Source organism: Dipodomys spectabilis, unplaced genomic scaffold, assembly GCF_019054845.1.
Source record: "Dipodomys spectabilis isolate Male_0828 unplaced genomic scaffold, ASM1905484v1 ptg000021l, whole genome shotgun sequence".
In the NCBI taxonomy this organism is placed as follows: Eukaryota; Metazoa; Chordata; class Mammalia; order Rodentia; family Heteromyidae; genus Dipodomys; species Dipodomys spectabilis.
The window spans coordinates 9,182,669-9,203,425 of record NW_024870698.1 but is presented as its reverse complement, the minus strand read 5'-3'; the positions used below and the strand labels follow the sequence as shown (position 1 = coordinate 9,203,425).

Genomic DNA, 20,757 nt, shown 5'->3' with positions numbered 1-20,757 from the left:
AAAGATAGTAGGTATGTGATTTTTTTTCACATATTACTGAAACAGTAGGTCTTTAGAAAGTACTATAAAATAAGACCACTTACAATAAAGGCCAAAAGACCTGAGGCCTTCCATAATGTCTTCTGTTCTAGAACAACTGTCTTTGCCCCAGACTCAATCCTGTGAAACCAAACTCAGTAGGTGGGTGTGTTTTGAGTCTCCATTCCCTTCACGCACCTCCCCCCCCCCCCCCACCCTCCCAGCAGGTGTCCCTCTATTTTTCCAAGAAAACAATGTGGCCACAGATCTTGAGTTGAGGCTTCTAAGCAAGAGACTGAGAAGTACAAAGACTCTCTAGACTTCTCTGACTTGCTCAGCATGAAGACTAATAGTCTTCACATCGGATGGATTTTATTTGACATTCTCCGGTAGAAATGCTCAAGGAGAAATAAAATGGTAAGGGAATCTAGAAAATCCCTAGGAAGTGACAAATTTATAAAAACAACATTTTTCAATTTTACTAAAGACATTATCTTGCTCAAGTCTTCTCACCTTTTATCCCATGCCTGGATCTGAGTGTAGAACAATTTGTAAGATGAAAACAATACTCCATGTAGGGTAAAGTTACAGACTAACATAAAAAACCTGTCCCAGAAGTTCCATTACCTCTTGAAGTTTATTACGGCGTGTCTTCAGTGCTTGTTGCATATCTTGTTACAAGTCAGAATTGTATACAGTGTGCTCAACTTAGCAGAAGTTGTGTGTATTGCTTCTCTCTGGACAGTCAGTCAGTGGCATGCAATGCAATTTTTGGTGTGTAGTTATTGTTTCAGAAAAACTACTTAGCTCTAACTGAGGCGGGAACATGATCTTTATTGGCTTATATGCAAAGTTTAATTTTGGTTTTATGCAGAGTTTGCATAGTTCATGATTAGTTTCTAATGAAAAACTAGCTGTGTTGTCAGTGACCTTGAAGAAGATCAGGTGACAGTAGCAAACAGAAAAATTTGAAGAAGAGGCATAACTTTTAATGTAGAAAGGTCAGCAAGAACTGCCTGAAATAAAAACACAAAAAGAATGGTTAACACCCAATCAAGTCTGATAAGGCCTAACAGGAGTACTATAGCAATGTAATTTGGGTACGAACACATTTTTAGATTCTACAGATTCATCTAACTCTCTGTACCCAAGCTACAGCTTTCCTTCTCTCTCCTGAAGCTCTGAGAGTTGGTGCTCAAAAAGCTAAAATGTGCAGTGGAAAATAACCTGTGCCTTAGCCTTGAGCCTTCTTCAAATATACAAGTAGCAGGAGTTTATACGAGGTCTACAATTTCAACTTGCTTCTATAAATAATTGTACACTATGAATCCCCAAGCCGTTATCTTAGTGTAGGGAGTATGTGATTGCAGGAAATCATTTGAGTGAGAAATAATGTCTATCCAGTCACAAGATACATAAACAAAGCATGAGGGCAGCTATTTTGAGGATAAAATGTGCATTTCTTAAAGAGAATAAGTAAGAGAAATATGTCAAGCACTGTTTAATTGAACCATATTCCAGATATAAGTTACATCACTGAAAAGCAACCAGTATTATATAACTGACTGGCAGTTTAAAATAACCTCAAAAAGCCTATGGGTCTGTACTGTCATCCAAACACAGCCTCTCTAAGCACTTCATTGACTTCTTCTCTGTTCTGTAAGTTTGACAAATGAACATGAGAATAATAAGGACATGTAACAAACCCAATAGTTCCTATTAAAATGAGCAGGTATCTAGTTTCCTATAATGGCTATGGTGGCTTCCTACAATAATCCTGTTTATGACCCACTCATAAGAAGGGTTGTTTCCAAGTGATTTGGGAAATGTGAGTCCTGAATAGTACAGAGCTGAGAATTTACAGGCTTTCCCCAAGTTACAGAGTTCAGCCACCAGTACTGTGTGCGCTTCTGCATGGGACGGTGACACGCCTGGGCCTGGCAGTGTCGCAGGAGCGTTTTCCATCCCACGGAGTGAAACATATCCTCACCTCAGCTGCGGCCAGTGATGTCACCTCCATCAGGTTCACTGCTCGGAAAGCAAACACGGCAGCTGCCAGGACTGGAAGAGAATGCACACCGTGTCAGCTGCTGGCATCTCTGCCACAGCCACAAGGACGGCTCAGCGCAGTGCCCTGCACAGCTGCCTGCACACTCGCAATCACGCCTGTGACGCGTGGAAACTGTCTGCGCCCGCCCGGGAGGGCGCCTGCCTTCCCACAGTGTGCCACCCACACTGAATCCCACAGGACTGGGGGACAGGGAAAGCCAGGGCTTTGAAAAGTATCATCTCTGTGACTGTAGTTACAAACTGATTGCCTGAATTGAAACTCCTCTTACACCCACTTAAAGATAATATTACGGAAGTGCATTGTGGTTCAAGTGGTAAAGTGCTAGCCTTGAGCTGAAGACTCAGGGACAGTACTCAGGTCCAGAGTTCAAGCCCCACGGCCAACAACAACAAAAAATATTTGAAATATTATAATAAAAATCCTATTGAACAAAAACCTCCATATATTGTCAGTGGCCACTGGAAGGAAGGAAGGAAGGAAGGAAGGGAGGGAAGGAGAGAGAGAGGGAGGGAGGGAGGGAGGGAGGGAGGGAGGGAGGGAGGGAGGGAGGGAAAGAACAAAAGAAGGAAAGAGTCATACTAACACACAATACGTAGAAGCTACCATTAACCCAAGCAGCAGAATGAATGAATGACTCTGGAGCCACACAATAACCCATGTAAGAGCTGGCAATACTGGGTGGAGCGGGTGTGGCCTGAGGTGACAGCACACCCCTCCCTCCCGCCCCCACTGTCATCACCAGCGTTGCTAGTACATTCTTCACGCAGCAAATCACCGATGTTTGGAAAACTAATGGTAGTAAATATTCAAGTTATTTGGAAGATTTTTTTCCTAGAGATATTGCATAGGTAGTGAAAACATAGAATTCAAAAAATACACTTTTACTGTGAGATTAATAATAGAAGTTCATTTCCATACGAGTGTGGAGTTAAGAAATATTGTTAGTCCACTTCACTAACACAGAAACTGAGGCACAGTGAATTAGTGGCATGTTCAGGGCCACATAGGTAAAAAGTGGCAGAGTGGATACTTAACCCTGGCCAAAAGCCTGTCACCTGGCCACCATGCAGCACCAGGCAGTAAGGACTCTCATCCTGGCATGGAAATCCATGTGCTAGTTTAGGGAGGACTTGTCTGCTGCCCGTCAGAGGCTTCTGCAGAGAAGGCATGAGGGTGAGGTGTGGCGGTCCTCCGCCCTGATGGGACGGTGGGTGGGTGGGTGGTCGTGTGTAGGAGTGAAAGTCAGGAGCCAGGCTTCTTAACTTTCCAGACAGGGAAAGCCTGGGCACTCTTCCAGGGGACAAAAGATTTAGGACAGTTTGTCAGAAAGCCTTAGAACCAGGAAGGAGAATCTGGAGGGGAAAAAAGGGAAGAAAGTAGAGGTATGGCTCAAGTGGTAGAGCACCAACCTGGAATGAAAAAGCTAAGTGGAGGCTGAGGCCTTGGGTCCAAGCCCTATTAACTAGAACAAATAACTATAAAATAAAATAACATTACATCCAAATGCTGATGTCTTACATCTGAAGTCATACCACTCAGGAAGCTGAGATCTGAGGATCATCATTTGAAGCCAGTCTGGGTAGAAAAGTCCACGAGATTTTTAAAAAAAATCTCTAATTAACCAGCAAAATGCCAGAAGTGGAGGTGCGGCTAACATAGTATAGCACCAGCCTTGAGCGAAAAAATCAAGTACCAGTCAGGTATGAAGTTCAAGCCCCAGAGCTGGCATCTACACACAAAAGAGGGTAATGGCAGAACAAAATTTCATTAATCTAACCAAAGCATCTCCACGAATGCATGGAGATATCATGGAAGCCCTTATACAATTTATACTAATTAAAAAAGATGGAACAAAAATTGAGTTGGCTGGGATTATTCAGTGATAACAAGGGATACAAGAGCTGCTCAGGAGGCTGAGATCTGAGATGCTTATCTCCAATTAATCACCAGAAAACCAGAAGTGGCACTGTGGCTCAAAGTGGTAGTACTAGTCTTGAGTAAATGAGACGTACAAGTCGTTATGTCGAAAATGAACTTTACAAGTTTGGTAGTGGGGGGAGGAGGATTGGGGGGGCAGGGGGAGGATGGGATGGGAAGGGGAAACAAAGGAGGAGGCTACAATGCTTGATAAGAAATGTACTCATTATCTTGCTTATGTAATTGTAACCCCTCTGTACAGTATTTTCACAATAAAATAAATAAAGCTCAGGGACAGCACCCAGCCCGAGTCCAAGCCCTTACCGCCCCCAATCCCTCCCTCCCTCTCACAAAATCTGGGTCAAAGAATTTTCTTGTTAACTGCAAAGAAGACAAGTGCTGTGAAGTTCTGGACTTGCACGACTACCAGAGTAGCAAAGAAAACCCTTTCTTTCTGTGGGTCAGCAATTCTTTATAGTTTCCCACTAACTGCAGCCATATTTTAGACAGGGAAGACATTTTAGAGCTAAGGAACAGAATCCCTGCTTTCTTCTTGAGTATAATTGAACCAGAGGCTTGAAGAAGCTTCTGTTGTAGTGGGAAAGAGTTCTGCAGTGTAGGAGGCTACTTTTCTAAAGGTAGATAAGAGGTGGGACAAAACAAGTACACTCAGCATTCAAAATACTATGTGCTCATAACCTTTATTCATCTTGGTATCACATCACACAAGTTCCTTTCTGTTTGCTTCATGCTTAAGTCTGCTCAGCCCTTCTGCAGAACAAGAGAAAGGATCTGTATTTTGAGGCTATATTCAACCGAACCTGATCTAACAAACTATATACCCACATTGACTATAAGTTCTCTCAAAGTGAGATTTTCCGTGTGTGTTTTGGTGTGTGTGTGTGTGTGTGTGTGTGTGTGTTTTGGTGTGTGTGTGTTTTGGTGTGTGTGTGTGTGTGTGTGTGTGTGTGTGTGTGTGTGTGTGTGTGTGTGTGTGTGTGTGTGTGTGTGTGTGTGTGTGTGTGTGTGTGTGTGTGTGTGTGTGTGTGTGTGTGTGTGTGTGTGTGTTTTGGTCCTGGGCCTTGAACTCAGGGCCTGGGCACTATCCCTGAGCTTTTTTGCTCAAGGCTTATGCTGTACCACTTGAACCGCAGCTCCATTTCTGGCTTTTTGGTGATAGAGGATAAGAGTCTCATGCACTTTCCTACCTGTGCTGGCTTTAAATCCTGATGCTCAGATCTCAGCCTCCTGAGTAGCTTGGATTACAGGTGTGAGCCACTGGCACTGGAAGCATTATTGAATATATTTTTGAAATGATAACAAATGTCATATATGACGCTCTCAAAAGTTTCTGGCAAACCCAGAGGAGAGTTATTTGGTGAAAAGTCTAAACTATTATAATTTAAGAAATGGTAGCAGAACCTCAGTCTTGAAAATAAGATGTTGGGACAAGGTAGGGATGAGAAAGTAAAAAAAAAAAAAAAATGATGACAGGCCAGGTGCTGGTGGCTCATACCTGTAATCCTAGCTTCTTAGGAGGCTGAGATTTGTGGGTTGTGGTTAAAGCTAACCTGGGCAGGAAAGTCTGTGAGACTTGTCTCCAGTTAACCCAAAAGCCAGAAATGGAGCTGTGACTCAAGTAACTGAGTGCCAGCCTTGAGCTCACTACCCAGGCCTAAAGTTTAAGCACATACACAAAAATATTCTTTTCAAGTTCTCTGTTCTCCAACTATTGTATAAATCTAATTATCATTTGAATATTCTAGTAGTCCCAATGATAAAAGTAACAGAGACTATTATTGTACATCAGGGAAACAATATAATTAGTAAGAAATATATGCCTTGTATGCTGTTATACAGTTGCCTTGGTACATATATGTTATATAAATGGCTAAACTATTAAATACACATGAATCTATGGTTTCATGAACTTTTTTAAAAAATTGGCATAAGAGAATACCTCAAAGGAACATTTTAACCAGCAGAGCAGAAATCAAAGACTTTTGGCAAAAAAAGAAAAGGTTTCAAGTCCAGTATGAAACAAGGTCCAGAAGAACTGGGACTGTGCTTTTTAGGACACCCAGTTCCAGTCTGTTGTCGAGTGGCTGAGGAGGGGCACAGAGCAGAAGGGAAGGGAGATGGGCAGGGAAATGCATCTGTACTGTGCTGTTGGGCCTCATAGGTCATGGAAGGTATAAGCCCTGATTAGATGAAAAGAAGAGGGGCAAAGAGGAAACTGTGATCTTTCCTGGGAGCCAATAGGAAGTCAGGAAGAACAGGGACCTTTACAAACATGGACCTCACAAACAAGCACTTAAGTCTTACCAGCAAGAATTTCCAGAGAATTGTATCCTAGGATTCGATCCCACAAGAGCAGGAGTTGGTCTGTAGCTAAGTATCCAGAGAAAGCTCGAACCATCCACTTAAATGATATGCGGAGTCTGCAGACAAAGTAAAAATTAAGTTTACAATGGATTTTTCTTCTTACAAAAAGGCAGTATCAGAAAACCCAATCCATTCTATTGTTAACATAGCTCCTTCAAAGGTCTTAGAAGTCCGTTGATCATTTAAAGTTGAAGTCCCTTCTTCTAAGCTATAAAAGTACAATCAGTGATCTTACATAATTCAGAGGAATTATTCTGTATCCTGGACTCCCCCTCCCCCACTTAGGTTAGAAACCCTTCGAAATAAGGACAAAATTAACAACAAAATTATTTCTACCTTGATAATCAGAATTTACTTAAATTTTGATTTAATACACATTTGTAATATTAGAGGGTTTCTTTGTGAAAATTACATACACACACATACTATGTAATAATTTACATAAATGCACACACTATACAATAATTTCCACATAGGTACACTGGACCTGTTCTAAAATTTTCTAAGAATTTTATATTTTCTTGTTGTTGTTTTTTGATGCTGGTCCTGAGCACTATCCCTGAGTTTTTTTCACTCAAGGCTAGCACTTTACCACTTTGTGCTGCAGTTGTTTTTGGTAGTTAACTGGAGATAAGAATCTCATGGACTTTCCTGTTTGGGCCAGTTTTGAACTGAGACCTTTAGATCTCAGCCTCCTATGTAGCTAGGATTACAGGCATGAGCCATAGGCTCCTGAAAAAGAATTTTAAATCTCTGAAATAAAATTGTTCCAATCATAAGTCACTTAAATAAATTTGTACCTTAGAAAACACTACCAGAATCTTATTACTAACAATGAGCCAAATACATTCAACCTAGTTTTCTTTTTAAAAAGACTAGTTATTAGCTCATCTAGTTCAGTTGTAATAATAGAAAACGAGTCCAGTTTACTATCAAGTTTAAGGAATAAAGACTTGGGCTTAGTTTAACATATTTCTGCCACATTCCTCCTACCAGAAACAGAGCACTCTTTTAACGGCAACAAAGGAAAGAGAATTAATGGACAATATGAAGTAGTTTTACAGACAGCATTTCTAAAATTTCTGAAATCCACTGGCGCTTTACACAGAAGAGATATGGTGTGCACGTGTATGCATACACACATGCCACTCTTATTTTCTGTTTTCTTACAACCCTTTCACCTTGAAACAACTCCGTGAGGCAGCAATTTTCTTGATTTTAAGATAAAAAAAAATCAAATTATCTTGATTTAAAATGAAGCATGCCAGGCATAGAACCAGGGACAAAAAGCAAGACACTTCATTTGAAACCATGTGAACAGTAAAAGACTGGAGTCATGGCTCCAGGGGCAGAGAGCTTGCCTGGATAGGCCAGTGCTTAGTCACATTCCCCATGTGTCAGAGACAAAGCACAGAAGGAAGAAAGGGAAGAAGGAAGGGAGGACAAGGAGGAGGGAGGGAAGAAGAGAAGGGGAGAGGGAGGAAGGGAGGGAATGAAATTACAGCACAAATTAAATAACTTTACCAGGATTGTACAGAACAGAATTTGAACCTGGGTTGAATTTATGACTAGCCAGCCATCTCATCAGCTGTGAGTGGAGTATGGAGAAGATAAGCATTCTATTTTTCATTAATTCTTCTGTGGCCTCAAAAGATTAATGCAATTTCTTTTTTTTTAAGAGTTTATTTAACAAAGAGGAAGTAAAGGCCACTGAGAAGAGTAAGCAGTGAGACCAGAAACAGGCTATCCCTGAAATTTCATATATATTCGCCTTAATAGTGAACATGGTTGCTCAGAGAAGAAAGGCTCAGAATGTTGATAAAAATCACTTGGAAGTTTCCATTGCTGTAGTCTCTTTAAAGAGAGAGAACCAACCAGGCACTGGTGGCTAACGCCTATAATCCTAGCTTCTCAGGAGACAGATCTGAGTGTTGTGGTTCCAAGACAGCCTGGGCAGGAAAGTCCTAAGTCTCTTATCTCCAAAAAGGTACTCAGAAAAAACAGGAAGTGGTGTCCAGAGCTCAGGCCCTGAGTTCAAGCCCTAGGACTGGCAATAAAGGAAGGAATGAAGGAAAGAATTAAGGAAGGAAGGAAGGAAGGAAGGAAGGAGGGAGGGAGGAGAAGGGGGAGAGAAGGAAGGAAGGGAGGGAGGGAGGGAGGGAGGGAGGGAAGGAACCAACATTACTGATATCTAGTACTACTAAATATAGTCACATACTGTCATCATGAATGAAACTTCAGCTTTCAGAAGGAGAAATCATAGGACCAGGACCATCACTGGTCTTATTTCCTTTAACAAGAGACAGCAAACATTAACCTATATAGTTTTTGTAAGTTGTCCTTTCATATTAATCTACAACTCAGGTTGAATTTGTTTTCTTCAAACAAATATTTGCCTCAGTTTTGGATAATATGCTCATTATGAATAGAAATTAGTTCAATTTGGTGATTTTTGTACCAGACACAAAAATCTTAGGACACAAGACTTTGATTAGGACACTGGTAATTCTTCCAAGAATTTTCTTCTCCTGCTCAGGACTGAATGAACCCAGCACCTCACACATGGTAGACAAGCACTCTGCCATGGAGTTATGTTTCCAGCTCTCTTCCAGGAAATTTCTGCACAGGATAGTTACAATTTTATTATTTTATAATTACTGTTTTATTGGGAAAATTGCTGGTTTAATTTCCCTAAAGAATTACTACATCTCCATATGTAATTTGCCATAATGATAAAAGAGCTTTCTGTATTTAAATTTCACCATGGTAACAAACTTGCTGCAGAGAGAGAAAAATACTCACGGTTGAGCCCCAATTTCCCGCAGATGATAAAAGAGTTGGGGGAGATATGTTTGAAGAAGGGTTTCAAACAGCAAACAGAGGGATACAATGCCCTGGTTACAATCAAAGACAAAGAATTTAATGTTCAAATGTTAAGTATGCCAGCAGCTTATTCAAATAGAAGATGAATATTCACACTGTATTTTATCGTTCTTTATGAACAGTCACACTTAGGGATCTGCTGAGTCACTTTTTAACCACAATCAGGGCCCATGTACATCCCCAGGCAACAGCTGGGGAGTCGAAGGCTAACATTATTTTACAGAAAGCCTGCTACTTTCTTGACGCATGCCAATTTCCAGGTATTTCCCCAGCACTGCAGGAGCTTTGTTTACTCTGTCCCCATAAGTGCTTTCCCCCCTACACTCACCCTTTGGGGAAAATACTTCCTGTTCTTCTCATTCTTTCTTTCAAATCTGTACTAGGAAAAATCCTGTTTGCTGACTGCTTGAAATTTGCATCAGGAAATTATAAAACCAGAATGTCTGATTGCTTTTGCTTGCTTGGTAGATCTACTTCTTAAAATGGCTATTGTATAAAAAAAAAATCAGACATCAATTTAAGCAGATTTTTTTTCCAAGTGTGTTTATAACTTGACAACTTCTAATAAAGTCTTTCTTGTAAGTCAGGATTCCCTGGGGTTGATCCCAGTAAGGAAGTTTCAATCCTCTTTGTGCATTTCTAAGGAAATCAGGCTGTTAAGGCTCTACATGGTTCACTCTGGTTGCAAGCCAGGTAAGGAGCCAACCTCCTGTCTTTATTCTGCTAAATAAAGAAAGGGTAGAGGCAGGGCTGGCCCAATCAATTAGCTGAAAATGGATACCTCAGGGCTAGCTGTAAGATACAGAAGAGAGATCCCTAGTTTCTCTTCATCAGGCTTCAGTGCAGCACCCTGGAAAACTATGAGGGGGTGTGCATTGTGTAGCAGGTTTTTCTTTTGCTTTAAAATTCTGAAGCATCCAAGATGTACAGTAGGAAGGTAAAATATGATACTGTGAACTGTTAGAAGATAGAATATTGTGATTATTAATGTACGAAAACTAAATCAAATTCACTTGTCAGTGCTCTGAATGTTTATCTGTGCCATCTTGGAATTCTGTTGTTTGCTAACATTCACAAGCAATGTTAGAGAGCAGAACTGGAGACAAGGATACTGGCTGGGGTAGGAATACATAGTCTTAAACTTGGGGGACAAAAACCTAGCTATTTGATTTAGTAGCAGTAACATGATCTTTTCTTCAGAGTAGTTTGGTAGGCTTAATGTACATTCCAACGGAATATTTTTCATGGAGAGGCTGCCCAGTTACCCACAAGCAGAACTAAGCAGATCCACAGGGGAGCAGCATAAGTGGACACGGTAAACACTGCTTGCCTCCAGTTAGTTCAGGAGGTGAGGGAGCAGAAAACAAACCTTTCCACGGTCAGTAATTATGTTTTTCCCTCTCTCAGAGTGAAGCTAATACTAGTACAATAACTGAAACTGACAAATAAGACAAATCTGATTTTCATTATGAAAGAAGCAATAACAACAAAAGCAGCCATTTCTTTGCTGAGCACTAGCTGCGAAGTTCCTGGTGCTGTACAGACTTCCTTATGGCACTCAGGTGATGGAGTGCCGACCTTACTTCATAGATAAGGAGAGGCATGTTTTTATTTATTTTTGTTGGAGACCAGAACTTGAACTTGGTACCTGATGCTTTCACTCATTGGTTCGTGCTTTACTAGTTAAGCCACATGTCCAACCCCAGGGTAACATCTTTGTCAAGGAAAACAATGTAGGCACTCTATGGTTTTTCTTTTAATATAGAAGGAGGCATGCCATCACGGATTACCATTTGTTCTTAATTTGAGGAGGCTTTTCTTCACAGAAAGAGCAGACTCAAGTTTGAGTTGATATTACTTTTATGAACTTACAGAAGGATGAGAAGAGATGGAATGGAGTCTGAAGAAAAAGCGAACATACATCTCTCGGAATATCTGATATAATTTGTAAGGTTCATGGTACAGAAAGCAGAGTGGCGCAACTGCAAGAAAAACAGCTCCTGAGAATACTGAAGAGCAAACGTGGAAACAAACATTACATAGTAACCACAGTCAATCAGGTTGCAAACCATACATTGTTTTCTAATTTTGAAAAGGATATATACGTGTGTGTGTGTGTGTGTGTGTACATTTATATATATATATATGCATGTAGGAAAGGTCAGTTAAAAACTGTAAAGAAAGTGTTAAGTTACAAATACTATATTCCCAACTTAACAGTAGATTAAGAATGATGTAAGGGGATTATGTGGGAATAGTAAAACTTCCAAGTAATTTCAAAGAGCTACCTGTGGTCAAATCTTTTTAAAAAAGAAATAAAAAGCTCCATCAGCAAGTTAACAATTCGACAATTCGTTCTGCTTCTTCCATTCTGAGATGGGCTCTCATTAGCTCACCCAGGCTGGCCTTTAACCTGAAGTTCTCCTATCTCAGCCTTCAGAAGGACGATTGTTTTACTTTGTGTCCCAAAGAATTCTAGCTACTTTTCAAACACTTTCAACTCTGAATGTCAGGTGACTTAAATATAAGATGCATTATAATAGCTTTTAGAATCAAGGCCTTCAATTAACTTGAGAAATTTTAAAAATTAAGTAAGTTGAACAATTCCTGCAGCTAAAATTACTGAAAGGATAAAAGGCCTTTTTATTCTATTTTTGGTGCTGGGGACTCATCTCATGGCCTTGCCATGCTCCAGCCCCTTTTACGATTGGTTATTTTTGAGGCAGGACTTTGCTTTATGTTCTGCCTGGTCTGTGATCCTCTTTCTTGTGGTTCCCTGTGTCCGCTGGAGCTGACAGGCATTGGTTGAGATGTGCTCTCATAAACATTTATGCCAGGGTTGGCCTCAAACTGTGATCATCCAATCTCCACTTCTCATGTAGCTTGGATTACAGGCTTGAGCCACTGTATCCTGCAAGAGCTAGTATTTTTAATATTAGGGTAGAAGTTTATATTCTTAACCACTTTAAATTTTGCTTATGCTAGAAGTCCTTATCATGTTGTATGTTTCATATGAAATTTTGATGGCTCAAGAGAACAGAGTATGCTGTAATTCAAGTCTGTGACTGATAGCATCAAGATAGCATCAGGTAAAGTCCCTAAGTGCCTTGCATTCTTTTCACTGCACGCTAGTTTTAAAGTTGTATATTAGGTCATTCACCATGACTGTCTGATGCTGCACACACAGTTTATAAAGGCAAATATTAGTTTAGTTTACTGCCGATTCCTGTTACAAAATATTCCTGTGTATTCTGAAGTTAATGGGTAGAAATAAAGGAGACAACATTAAGTTTAGACGGAACAAATGAAAACCTCAAAATTACGTGGCATTACAGTGCAGGGAATCCCTCCGCTTGTTAGCTTTGTTAAGCTTCCTCCATTCCTCACTGGACGACACGCAAGTCTGCCGCACTCTGACTCCACGCCTGCACCCGCATGCCCGAGGCGCTCAGCGCTCGCATGTAAGGGCTGCTGTGTATACACTGTACACAGTCTGGAGAAATCACAACCTTGAACTCTGTGAGGCCCCCCACTTCAGACTTTTTCTGACATACTATTTTTTAAAAAGACTCATTTGAGAATTGTTCAGAAATTCATGTAACTGGACTTTATACTCTTAGAGCTAAATATTAATATGTGTAATTCTATAGAAGATGGTAAAGTTTACAACTTTCATAGTATGTTCTATTTCTAGTTTGCCAAGATAACATCACCCACACAATTCTCATGACTATTTTCAGTTTTTTTTTAAAAGGATATGTAATAAAATAAACTCAATGCTTTAAAATGTTAAATGTGTGGACGGTGTGATATGCAGTATTATTTTTATGTTTAAATTTCCAAAATATAATAAGAATAATGAATACTTTCAAGCCTAACTTACCATACATGGAAAATCCATGAAAAGGGATAACACCTAAAAAAAAAGAATATTTGTTTTCAATGAGTAGGATATATGTATTTATTAGGCTGTTCAAAGGACAAAAACTGAAAATTTTATCCATGTCATAAAAACTTTGTGATATATTTGATAAAATATTTTGTCCATATATATATATGCTTGAGAACTAAAACAATGGCCTCAAAGTTAATAGACAGTATTATTTCTGAAACAACTTCATCTTGTTTATTAGAATTTAATCTGTGAAAATGAGTAAATGAATGAACAAATAGAGCTGGGGGCATGGTTCAACTGTTAGAGCTCTTTTCTAGCATATACCAGTCCCTTAGTTTAATCCCCAACACTGTGAGGGCAAACATAAAAAAAATCCAATAAGTGTAAAAAAAAAAAAAAAAGAATTTAATCTGTGAAGAGATTACTGAGCTTTTACAGGCACATCTTTATTACTGTCACTTTACAGAAAACAGCAGTGTTTAGCAACACTACTAAAAGTTGTATCATGGGAGCAGTTTAGAAGAAATATTGCTGGGAACATAGTACCGATTCAGTATCTGGCAAGGATTCTATACACATATACGTAGTTGTCAAAAAAATATTCTAAGTTTAACCTCAGCATGCTAACATAATACATATATAAATATGTATATATATACATATATGTATGTGTGTATATATATATGTATATGTGTGTGTATATATATGTATATATATATGGTGGTGGTGAGGATTGAACTCTGGGCCTGAGCACTGTCCCTTGACTCTTCAGCTCAAGGCTAGCACTGTACAACTTGAGCCACAGTGCCACTTCTGGTTTTCTGGTGGTTTATTGGAGCTAAGAGTTTCATGGATGGGCTGGGAAGGTGGCTCAGTGATATAGAGTGCTTGCCTTACATGCATGAGGCCCTGGGTTCGATTCCTTAGCACCACATAAGCACAAAGAAAAAAAGCTGGAAGTGGCACTATGGCTCAAGTGGTAGACCGCTAGCCTTGAGCTGAAGGGCTGAGGGACAGTGCCCAGGCCCAGAGTTTAGGCCCCACAACCGGACCCCCCCTCAAAAAAAAAAAGAGTTTCATGGCCTTTCCTGGCGTGGCTAACCTTGAACCATGATCCTTAGATCTCAGCCTCCTGAGTAGCTAGGATTACAGGCACGAGCCACGGGCTCAGCTTCTTCTACTATCTAACAGTAAACTAAATCAATGTGAAATCAGTACAGAAGCTGAGAAGTTTACATCCCTGAAAAATAGTATAGAAGTGTTTTGTTTTAAGGCAAAAACTTCTTGTTGGTAGGTTATCTAGACTGTTTTATGAAGTAATAGGTAACAGTTTACAATATGTAATGTGCCCAGCAACAGAGGGCACATTAATTTCCAATATAACCAGTATAATTTGAACAGTTTTATTTGGGAATGGTTATTTCTTATTCTGGCTCTCTACAATGCCTATGTTGTACCCCTAATTTTGACTACAAAGACTACTAATTTACTTTCTATAGCACATGTAAACGTTCACAAATGTTTTCTGTCTCCTTTGCCCCATAACAATCAGGGATATTTTTCCTCTAAGACTGAGTTTCTTTTTCTTTTTTTTTTTAGGGTATTTACAACTTTTAAAGCGTTTTTATTGTCAAGGTGATATACAGAGGGTTACAGTTACATAAGTAAGGTCATAAGGACATTTCTTGTCAAACTTGTTCCCCCTTCCCTCATTTTTCTCCTACTTTCCCTCCCCTTCAATCCCCCCCACCCAAGTTGTACAGATCATTTCCAATATATTGTCTTGTGTATGTCGCTGTTGCGTTGGTTCCCCCTTGTCCTTTGTCTCACCATTCTGTTGTTCCCCTTTCCTTCCCTAATTCAAATAAATGTATATACAATAAGAGGGTACATACCATGGTGGAGGGAAACATACGAAAGAAACAAAAACATCACATAGTACATTAAAAACAACAACAAAGAAAAACCTCTTGTGTCCATGTCTTGGAGTTCATTTTGCTTAGCATTTACCCAAATGATCATAAAGAAAAAAACATTAAAATACATATTTAAGGGTTCGTTTTCTTAACATCACATTATCTGACCTTTTCCGCTTGACTCATACATATACTAGATATTGCAAATAAGGGAAGACTGAGTTTCTTAAAATGTTTTTCAAAGGAACTTCTCCATTTTATTTCCCTCTGGACAAGCTACAGTCCAAGCATCTTCCCTCCCTGTGGATCCACAGCAAAGCTGGCCCATCTGGACAGTTGTTTTTGGACTTCAAGAAAGGATTGCATTCTTATCTCTATTATGTTTGTGAACCATTCCAGTTGGAGATAATTCTGGTTCTCATTCTGTTATCTGTGGTCCCTATTCTTCCAGGTTCCACATTACAGTAAAATTTGATATAGACACTATCTATGTCCTCATCTAAGGGAATATAAAAAACGCAGAATAAGGCAGGGTGAGAGCAGTAATTGTCACTGGAAACCTCTTTTCTTGTTAGTATCAGCTCATTAATCAGTACCCTATTGCAACAGATGAAAAAGCAAGGCTGGGGTTGGCCTGACTGCTTGGCTCATCAGTGGCTGTCACTTGAAAGTTTTAAGTGCCTTTGGGCAATTTTCCTAACTGCCCTAAGCCTCATTTTTCTTATCTGTAAGTCAGAGATAATGCTAGACCCTACTTAAAAGAGTTAAATGAGATAACGGCTCTAGATGAGTCATTAATCAATAGCTTAGGCTTGTAACAAATGCAAATTGTTGATATTAACTTTTATAAATGATTTCGTATTTGTTTCTAGAAGTAATTTTGTAAAAAATAAAACTGTGAGCCAGTCGGCCTCATTCTGGCAGCCGGGCTCTTCAGCTTTTGCATGTAGTAACCCAGGCTCTCAGGTCCCCATGTTCTTCTAGTCTTAGAGCACAGTGCACAGACTGACATCGTCCAGCTTTGGCTGGATACAGCATTGCTTATCCGTTTTCTTGTTCAGCTCTACTTGGCAAGCCGCTCTATTCTTTCAAGACCTTTCCACTTCTCTAGTGTGAAACACCTGCCTGTAGACCTTACTTCTGGCCTTCAGAGGGTAAAGTCACTACAGGAGCTCTCTGACTTGTCTGTCCTTTATCCTTCTTTCCCCTCACTTTCTGCTTCCAAGGGAGACATACCCCCTTCTTTTTTAGGCGCTAACATCTTTACCTGCATTCTGAATCCTGCTTCCATAATTTTCACAGTGAGCAAGCTAAGGGCACTCGGCACTGGGGCCTGTCAACTAAGACTGCCTTTTAATTCTTAAAGGACTATTTAAAAAACCAACAAGCAAATAATAATAATAATGTGGGACAGAGGAAATTAGTGGCCAGCAAAACTTAAAGTATTTACCATCTGGCTGGCCATGGAAAAAGTTTGCCAACCCTTGCTTTGGAATTCTGCCTTCGTGGACATCAGTCAACAAGTATATATTAAGCCTCTACTATGTGTGGGATACTATTCTAGGGACTGGAGCTGACCTTTTGTTAGGGAAAGTACAACTGTAACACAATAAGTAAATCGTGTCAGATAGTGATCAAGTGCTATGGTGAGAAATAATGGCAGGGAAGAAGGAAGAGGAGGAGGAGGCGGCCCAGGCTGGGGAAGGACAGAGGAAACCTTCCTGATAAAAGACATTGAAGCTGTGTGGGTGAGAATCACCAGAGAGGGTGGCGTGGAAGTGCTGGGCTTCAGGTCACTGCTGTCGTAAGCTGTATGCTTGCTGCATACAGCTAGCCATAAGGTAGACAGCGGTGAGATCTGTTTCTTACTCCGACTAACGGAGGCAAGAAGGCAAAACATGGGTGGTCTTACAGAAATTCCCATATCTTCAGTCTCTAACAACTTTCAACTAGAGCTATTGTAGTATGTTTACATATCATCATCACCACCACAACCATCATCATCAAAAATCCCTTTTTCCAGATCCTTTTTCTTCAAATGTAAAATCTTTCTCCTTCTTTTAAACCAAGGTTAACTTTAAAAAAGAATATTTGTATTTTCTCCCTTCAGTTTCTCCTATAACCTTAAGTAGTGTAGGAGGCTTTTCATCTCCACACCCCTTAACTTCCAATAGCTAATCCAGGGGTCTCCTCTGTAGCACAGTTAATGGCTTTGCAGCAGTGGAAAGATCCTTCACAAACTTGACCTTACCATGGTATATAGACCACCCTGCAGGTCAGACTTCTTGCCTCTTTGAAACTTCTGGGGCTTAGGTTTTCTCTTTCTCTCTCTCTCTGTCTCTCTCTCTTTGTTGTTCTTGAATAGTTCTCTTTAAGATCCTGTCATAATTTTCTCATTTTCCCTCTACAAGTATTCTTAATATTAATCTACAATCCAGTACTTTGACTCTTGCTTGGCAGGTACTCTACCAGTTGAGCCATGTCTCTAGCCTGACTTTTCACTGGTTACTCTTGGAGATTGAATCTGTGGACTTTTCTGCCTGGTCTGGCCTTGAACTGCAATCTGGACCTCAGCTTTCTTTTTCTTTGGTCAGTAGTGGGTCCTGAATTCTGGGCCTGGGCACTCTCCCTCAGCTCTTCAGCTCAAGACTAGTGCTCTACCAATTGAGCCACAGCGCCACTTCCAACTTTTTCTGCTTATGTAGTGCTAAAGAATCGAACCTAGGGCCTCATGCATACAAGGCAAGCTCTCTGCCACTGAGTCACCTTCCCAGCCCATGGATCTCAGCTTTCTGAATAGTTAAGAGTTACAGGTTTGAGCTACTGGTGTTCAACTTGGACACCATTTCTATAAATGACTCTACCTTGCTCTATTAGTCAGCGAGCCACTTTTGCTGTCTAATTCTCCCTTACATCTAATATCTAAATGTCATATGCTCCTTTTTGGTCCTTGTAGGACAGTTAACTCTTCAATTAATGCTGGAAGCTTCATTTCTCTTCACTGTCTTACAAATAAGATTGTAACCCTCTCAAACGTTTGTCTACCACCTCTTCATCCCGAGCATAGGACCTGGCCATAAGGCAAGGCTTTCCTCTACCTCCAGCCTGGTATTTCATTCACCTTTCAAGATTTTTATACACTATGGCTCCTAGAAAAATTGTCCTGACAGTCTCCTAGCCTCATCCCTAAGCATTAATGACTTGTGTACTCCTGGGTGAACGCACTTGCCCCAACTAGTGGAGGCTCCTCTCTGTGCATACAGCCATGCAATTCTCACTACAGTGCTTTCGGCCTATAGACATGTAAGACTAAGAGAGGCTGCTTGGGCTGAGGGCCCTGCTTGGGCTGAATTGACACCCAGAGCCCATGTCTTTCCTTAGAGTTCACATCTCTGACTCTGAAGTTCCCATCCCAGAGGCCCCTACATCAGCTCCCCCTGCTTCCTTGTTCTCCCGATGAGTATATACCCCAGGACACAGAGGTGGCTAAAGTGTGACTATTTGTGGAAGCATCAAACCTGTATAAGGAGAGAAGGGGTGGTGAGCTGTAGAATTCTGCATTTGAACCTGCCTTCCAAACTGTTATGAAGACATCATTGTCAATGCAAGAAAATAAAGTAGATCAATGGTGTATTAATCTAACTTAAAACCTTTACTATTCAAACTTACTGTAGGTGGGCCTCCATTTCTATTTACACTCTGCCTCCCTTGAAAGCAGTGACAGTACCAAGGAGATGATGAGGCTTGAATAAGATAATGAATGTAACATAGTACCACATTTGATACAAAATCAATATCCAACATGTTACTTTCCTCCCCTATCTTGCTCTCTCCTATAATCAGATTTTACTTTTCTTCCTACCAGCAAATCTTTTAAGCATAGAAACTATTCCTTATTTACCTCTAGTCCCAGAGACAAGCACAGAACAAGACAGATACTTATCAAATGCTTGAAGAAGCATACAGAACCCTAAAGAATCTGCCTCCACCATTCTTAACCTTTATTGTCTTCCCTTCTTGTCGGGCCTGTAATCAGGCTCTGATGAACTCTGCCTATGGTTCTACATGACATCGTAATCATCACATTATTCTGCAAACCTTCAGCTCCTCAACCAACCTTTGGAAAAGCTCATTATCTTCTGAAAATACTGATGAGATCATGAAAAATACCATGGTTTCTCAGTGATTATTCATCTACCCACCAAATACGTACTGAGCTCTTGCTTGTCCAATTAACCAATATTTCAAAGCCTAATCTGTGGCCTCTGGAGATATTAAAATAAATATGACATTTTCTCTGCATTTATGAAACTCTTATCAGCTTTGTAATATTGTTCAGGAGTCTACAAAGTGGAATTCCAAACCTTGAACCTGGCCTTAAGCAACCAGAGGAACACTGCTTTCCTATCACTATACATACCATGTGAGCCAATACCTTTTGTTTTGTTTTTGTTCTGGTACTGAGGCTTGAACTCAGGGCCAGAGTGCTATCCTTTATATATTTTTTCACGCAAGCCTGGCATTCTATCACTTGAGCCTCACCTCTAAAGAAACATTTCAATGAAAAGGTTTGTGCCAGAAAGAAAGACATTATTATTACTTTTTCCATCTTCTACAATATTAAAATCTCAGAGCAAGGCCCCTAAGAAGGAAGCTCATAATGAACAACTTAGTAAACTGTAAACAGCACAAAGGGACATGCATATTATGACTACTCGTGGTTAATCATGTTTTCACTACACTTTCCCCAAGTTCTGAAATCAGTAGCTGATACATAAGCATTAGTGATAAACAAGGATCATATTCCACAGTATATCTTAATTTCAATATCCTTCTAGATGTTCAACACATGTTGTTAACAATGGAAATTTGAGCATTTATAACTATAATAAAGACATAAATAAAATATTAAAGCATAAAGTTTATTTCTGAATAAGTAACTAAGATATGGAATTGGAGGCGGCTTTCAATAATTCAGAATGTGAGTTCATATTCTGTGTGACTTTATCTAACTTTCTGAATCTAATTTTTATTTCTGAAAATGCAGATAAACAAAATCAAGCTCACTGGGTTGCAACTAAGCATGTAAGGTTAGCATATTTTAAGTGTGCCAGTGTAATGTGTATTCCACCACAGATGCTCAATAGCTCACAGCTGTTTTATGCTTTTACAGAGAGTGTACATATTAAGTATGAGCTTAAACTTAAGAAAATGTCTCTCATTTTCTATTTCTTTCTCTCTTATTCTTTTTGCCTGAATTACATAAGGGTATACTTCAGCTTAACCAAGATTAGCCAGGGCTTATGACTCTAAAAGGGGCTGTATAGTCTGCTTTGTTGAGGAGGCATGAAATAAAATTCTTGCAAATAAAAGCAGGTGATCTAAGAAGCAGTGAAGAATCCATTAACACTCAGTGTGCATACCTCCTAGAACACTTCTTTGATCTGGGAGGCAGTCATGTTCTTGGCCAGTTTTTTTTCCAAATCCTTTCCTTTGCCTCTCATCACTTCAGCCTTTCAAGGGTCATGTTTCAGCCACCTGGCTACCACCCAAGAGTGTGCTTCCAAGGCATTAGGGTGCTGGACACATCTTGGATCTGACCTCCAAGTTGCACAAGTCTGCTCTGAGTGATTGTTTTAAGATTCTGCCTTCTCTTAGGCATCAGAAAAAAT

At 40.0% G+C, this 20,757-nt stretch overlaps 1 protein-coding gene across 2 annotated transcripts in view; it reads right to left on the bottom strand.

The window, feature by feature from the left end:
• Window positions 1–828: 828 nt before the first annotated feature.
• The window catches only part of Tbc1d19 (TBC1 domain family member 19), a 95,710-nt gene continuing 75,781 nt past the window's right edge, over window positions 829–20,757 (bottom strand). For both annotated transcript variants that reach the window (XM_042674783.1, XM_042674784.1), the window contains 6 exons: window positions 13,158–13,190; window positions 11,147–11,256; window positions 9,194–9,285; window positions 6,332–6,447; window positions 2,009–2,079; window positions 829–1,034 (listed from right to left, as the gene is read on the bottom strand). In XM_042674783.1, coding sequence (XP_042530717.1) covers window positions 960–1,034; window positions 2,009–2,079; window positions 6,332–6,447; window positions 9,194–9,285; window positions 11,147–11,256; window positions 13,158–13,190 — 497 coding nt within the window. In that variant the 3' untranslated portion in view covers window positions 829–959. The remainder of the gene's footprint in view (window positions 1,035–2,008; window positions 2,080–6,331; window positions 6,448–9,193; window positions 9,286–11,146; window positions 11,257–13,157; window positions 13,191–20,757) is intronic.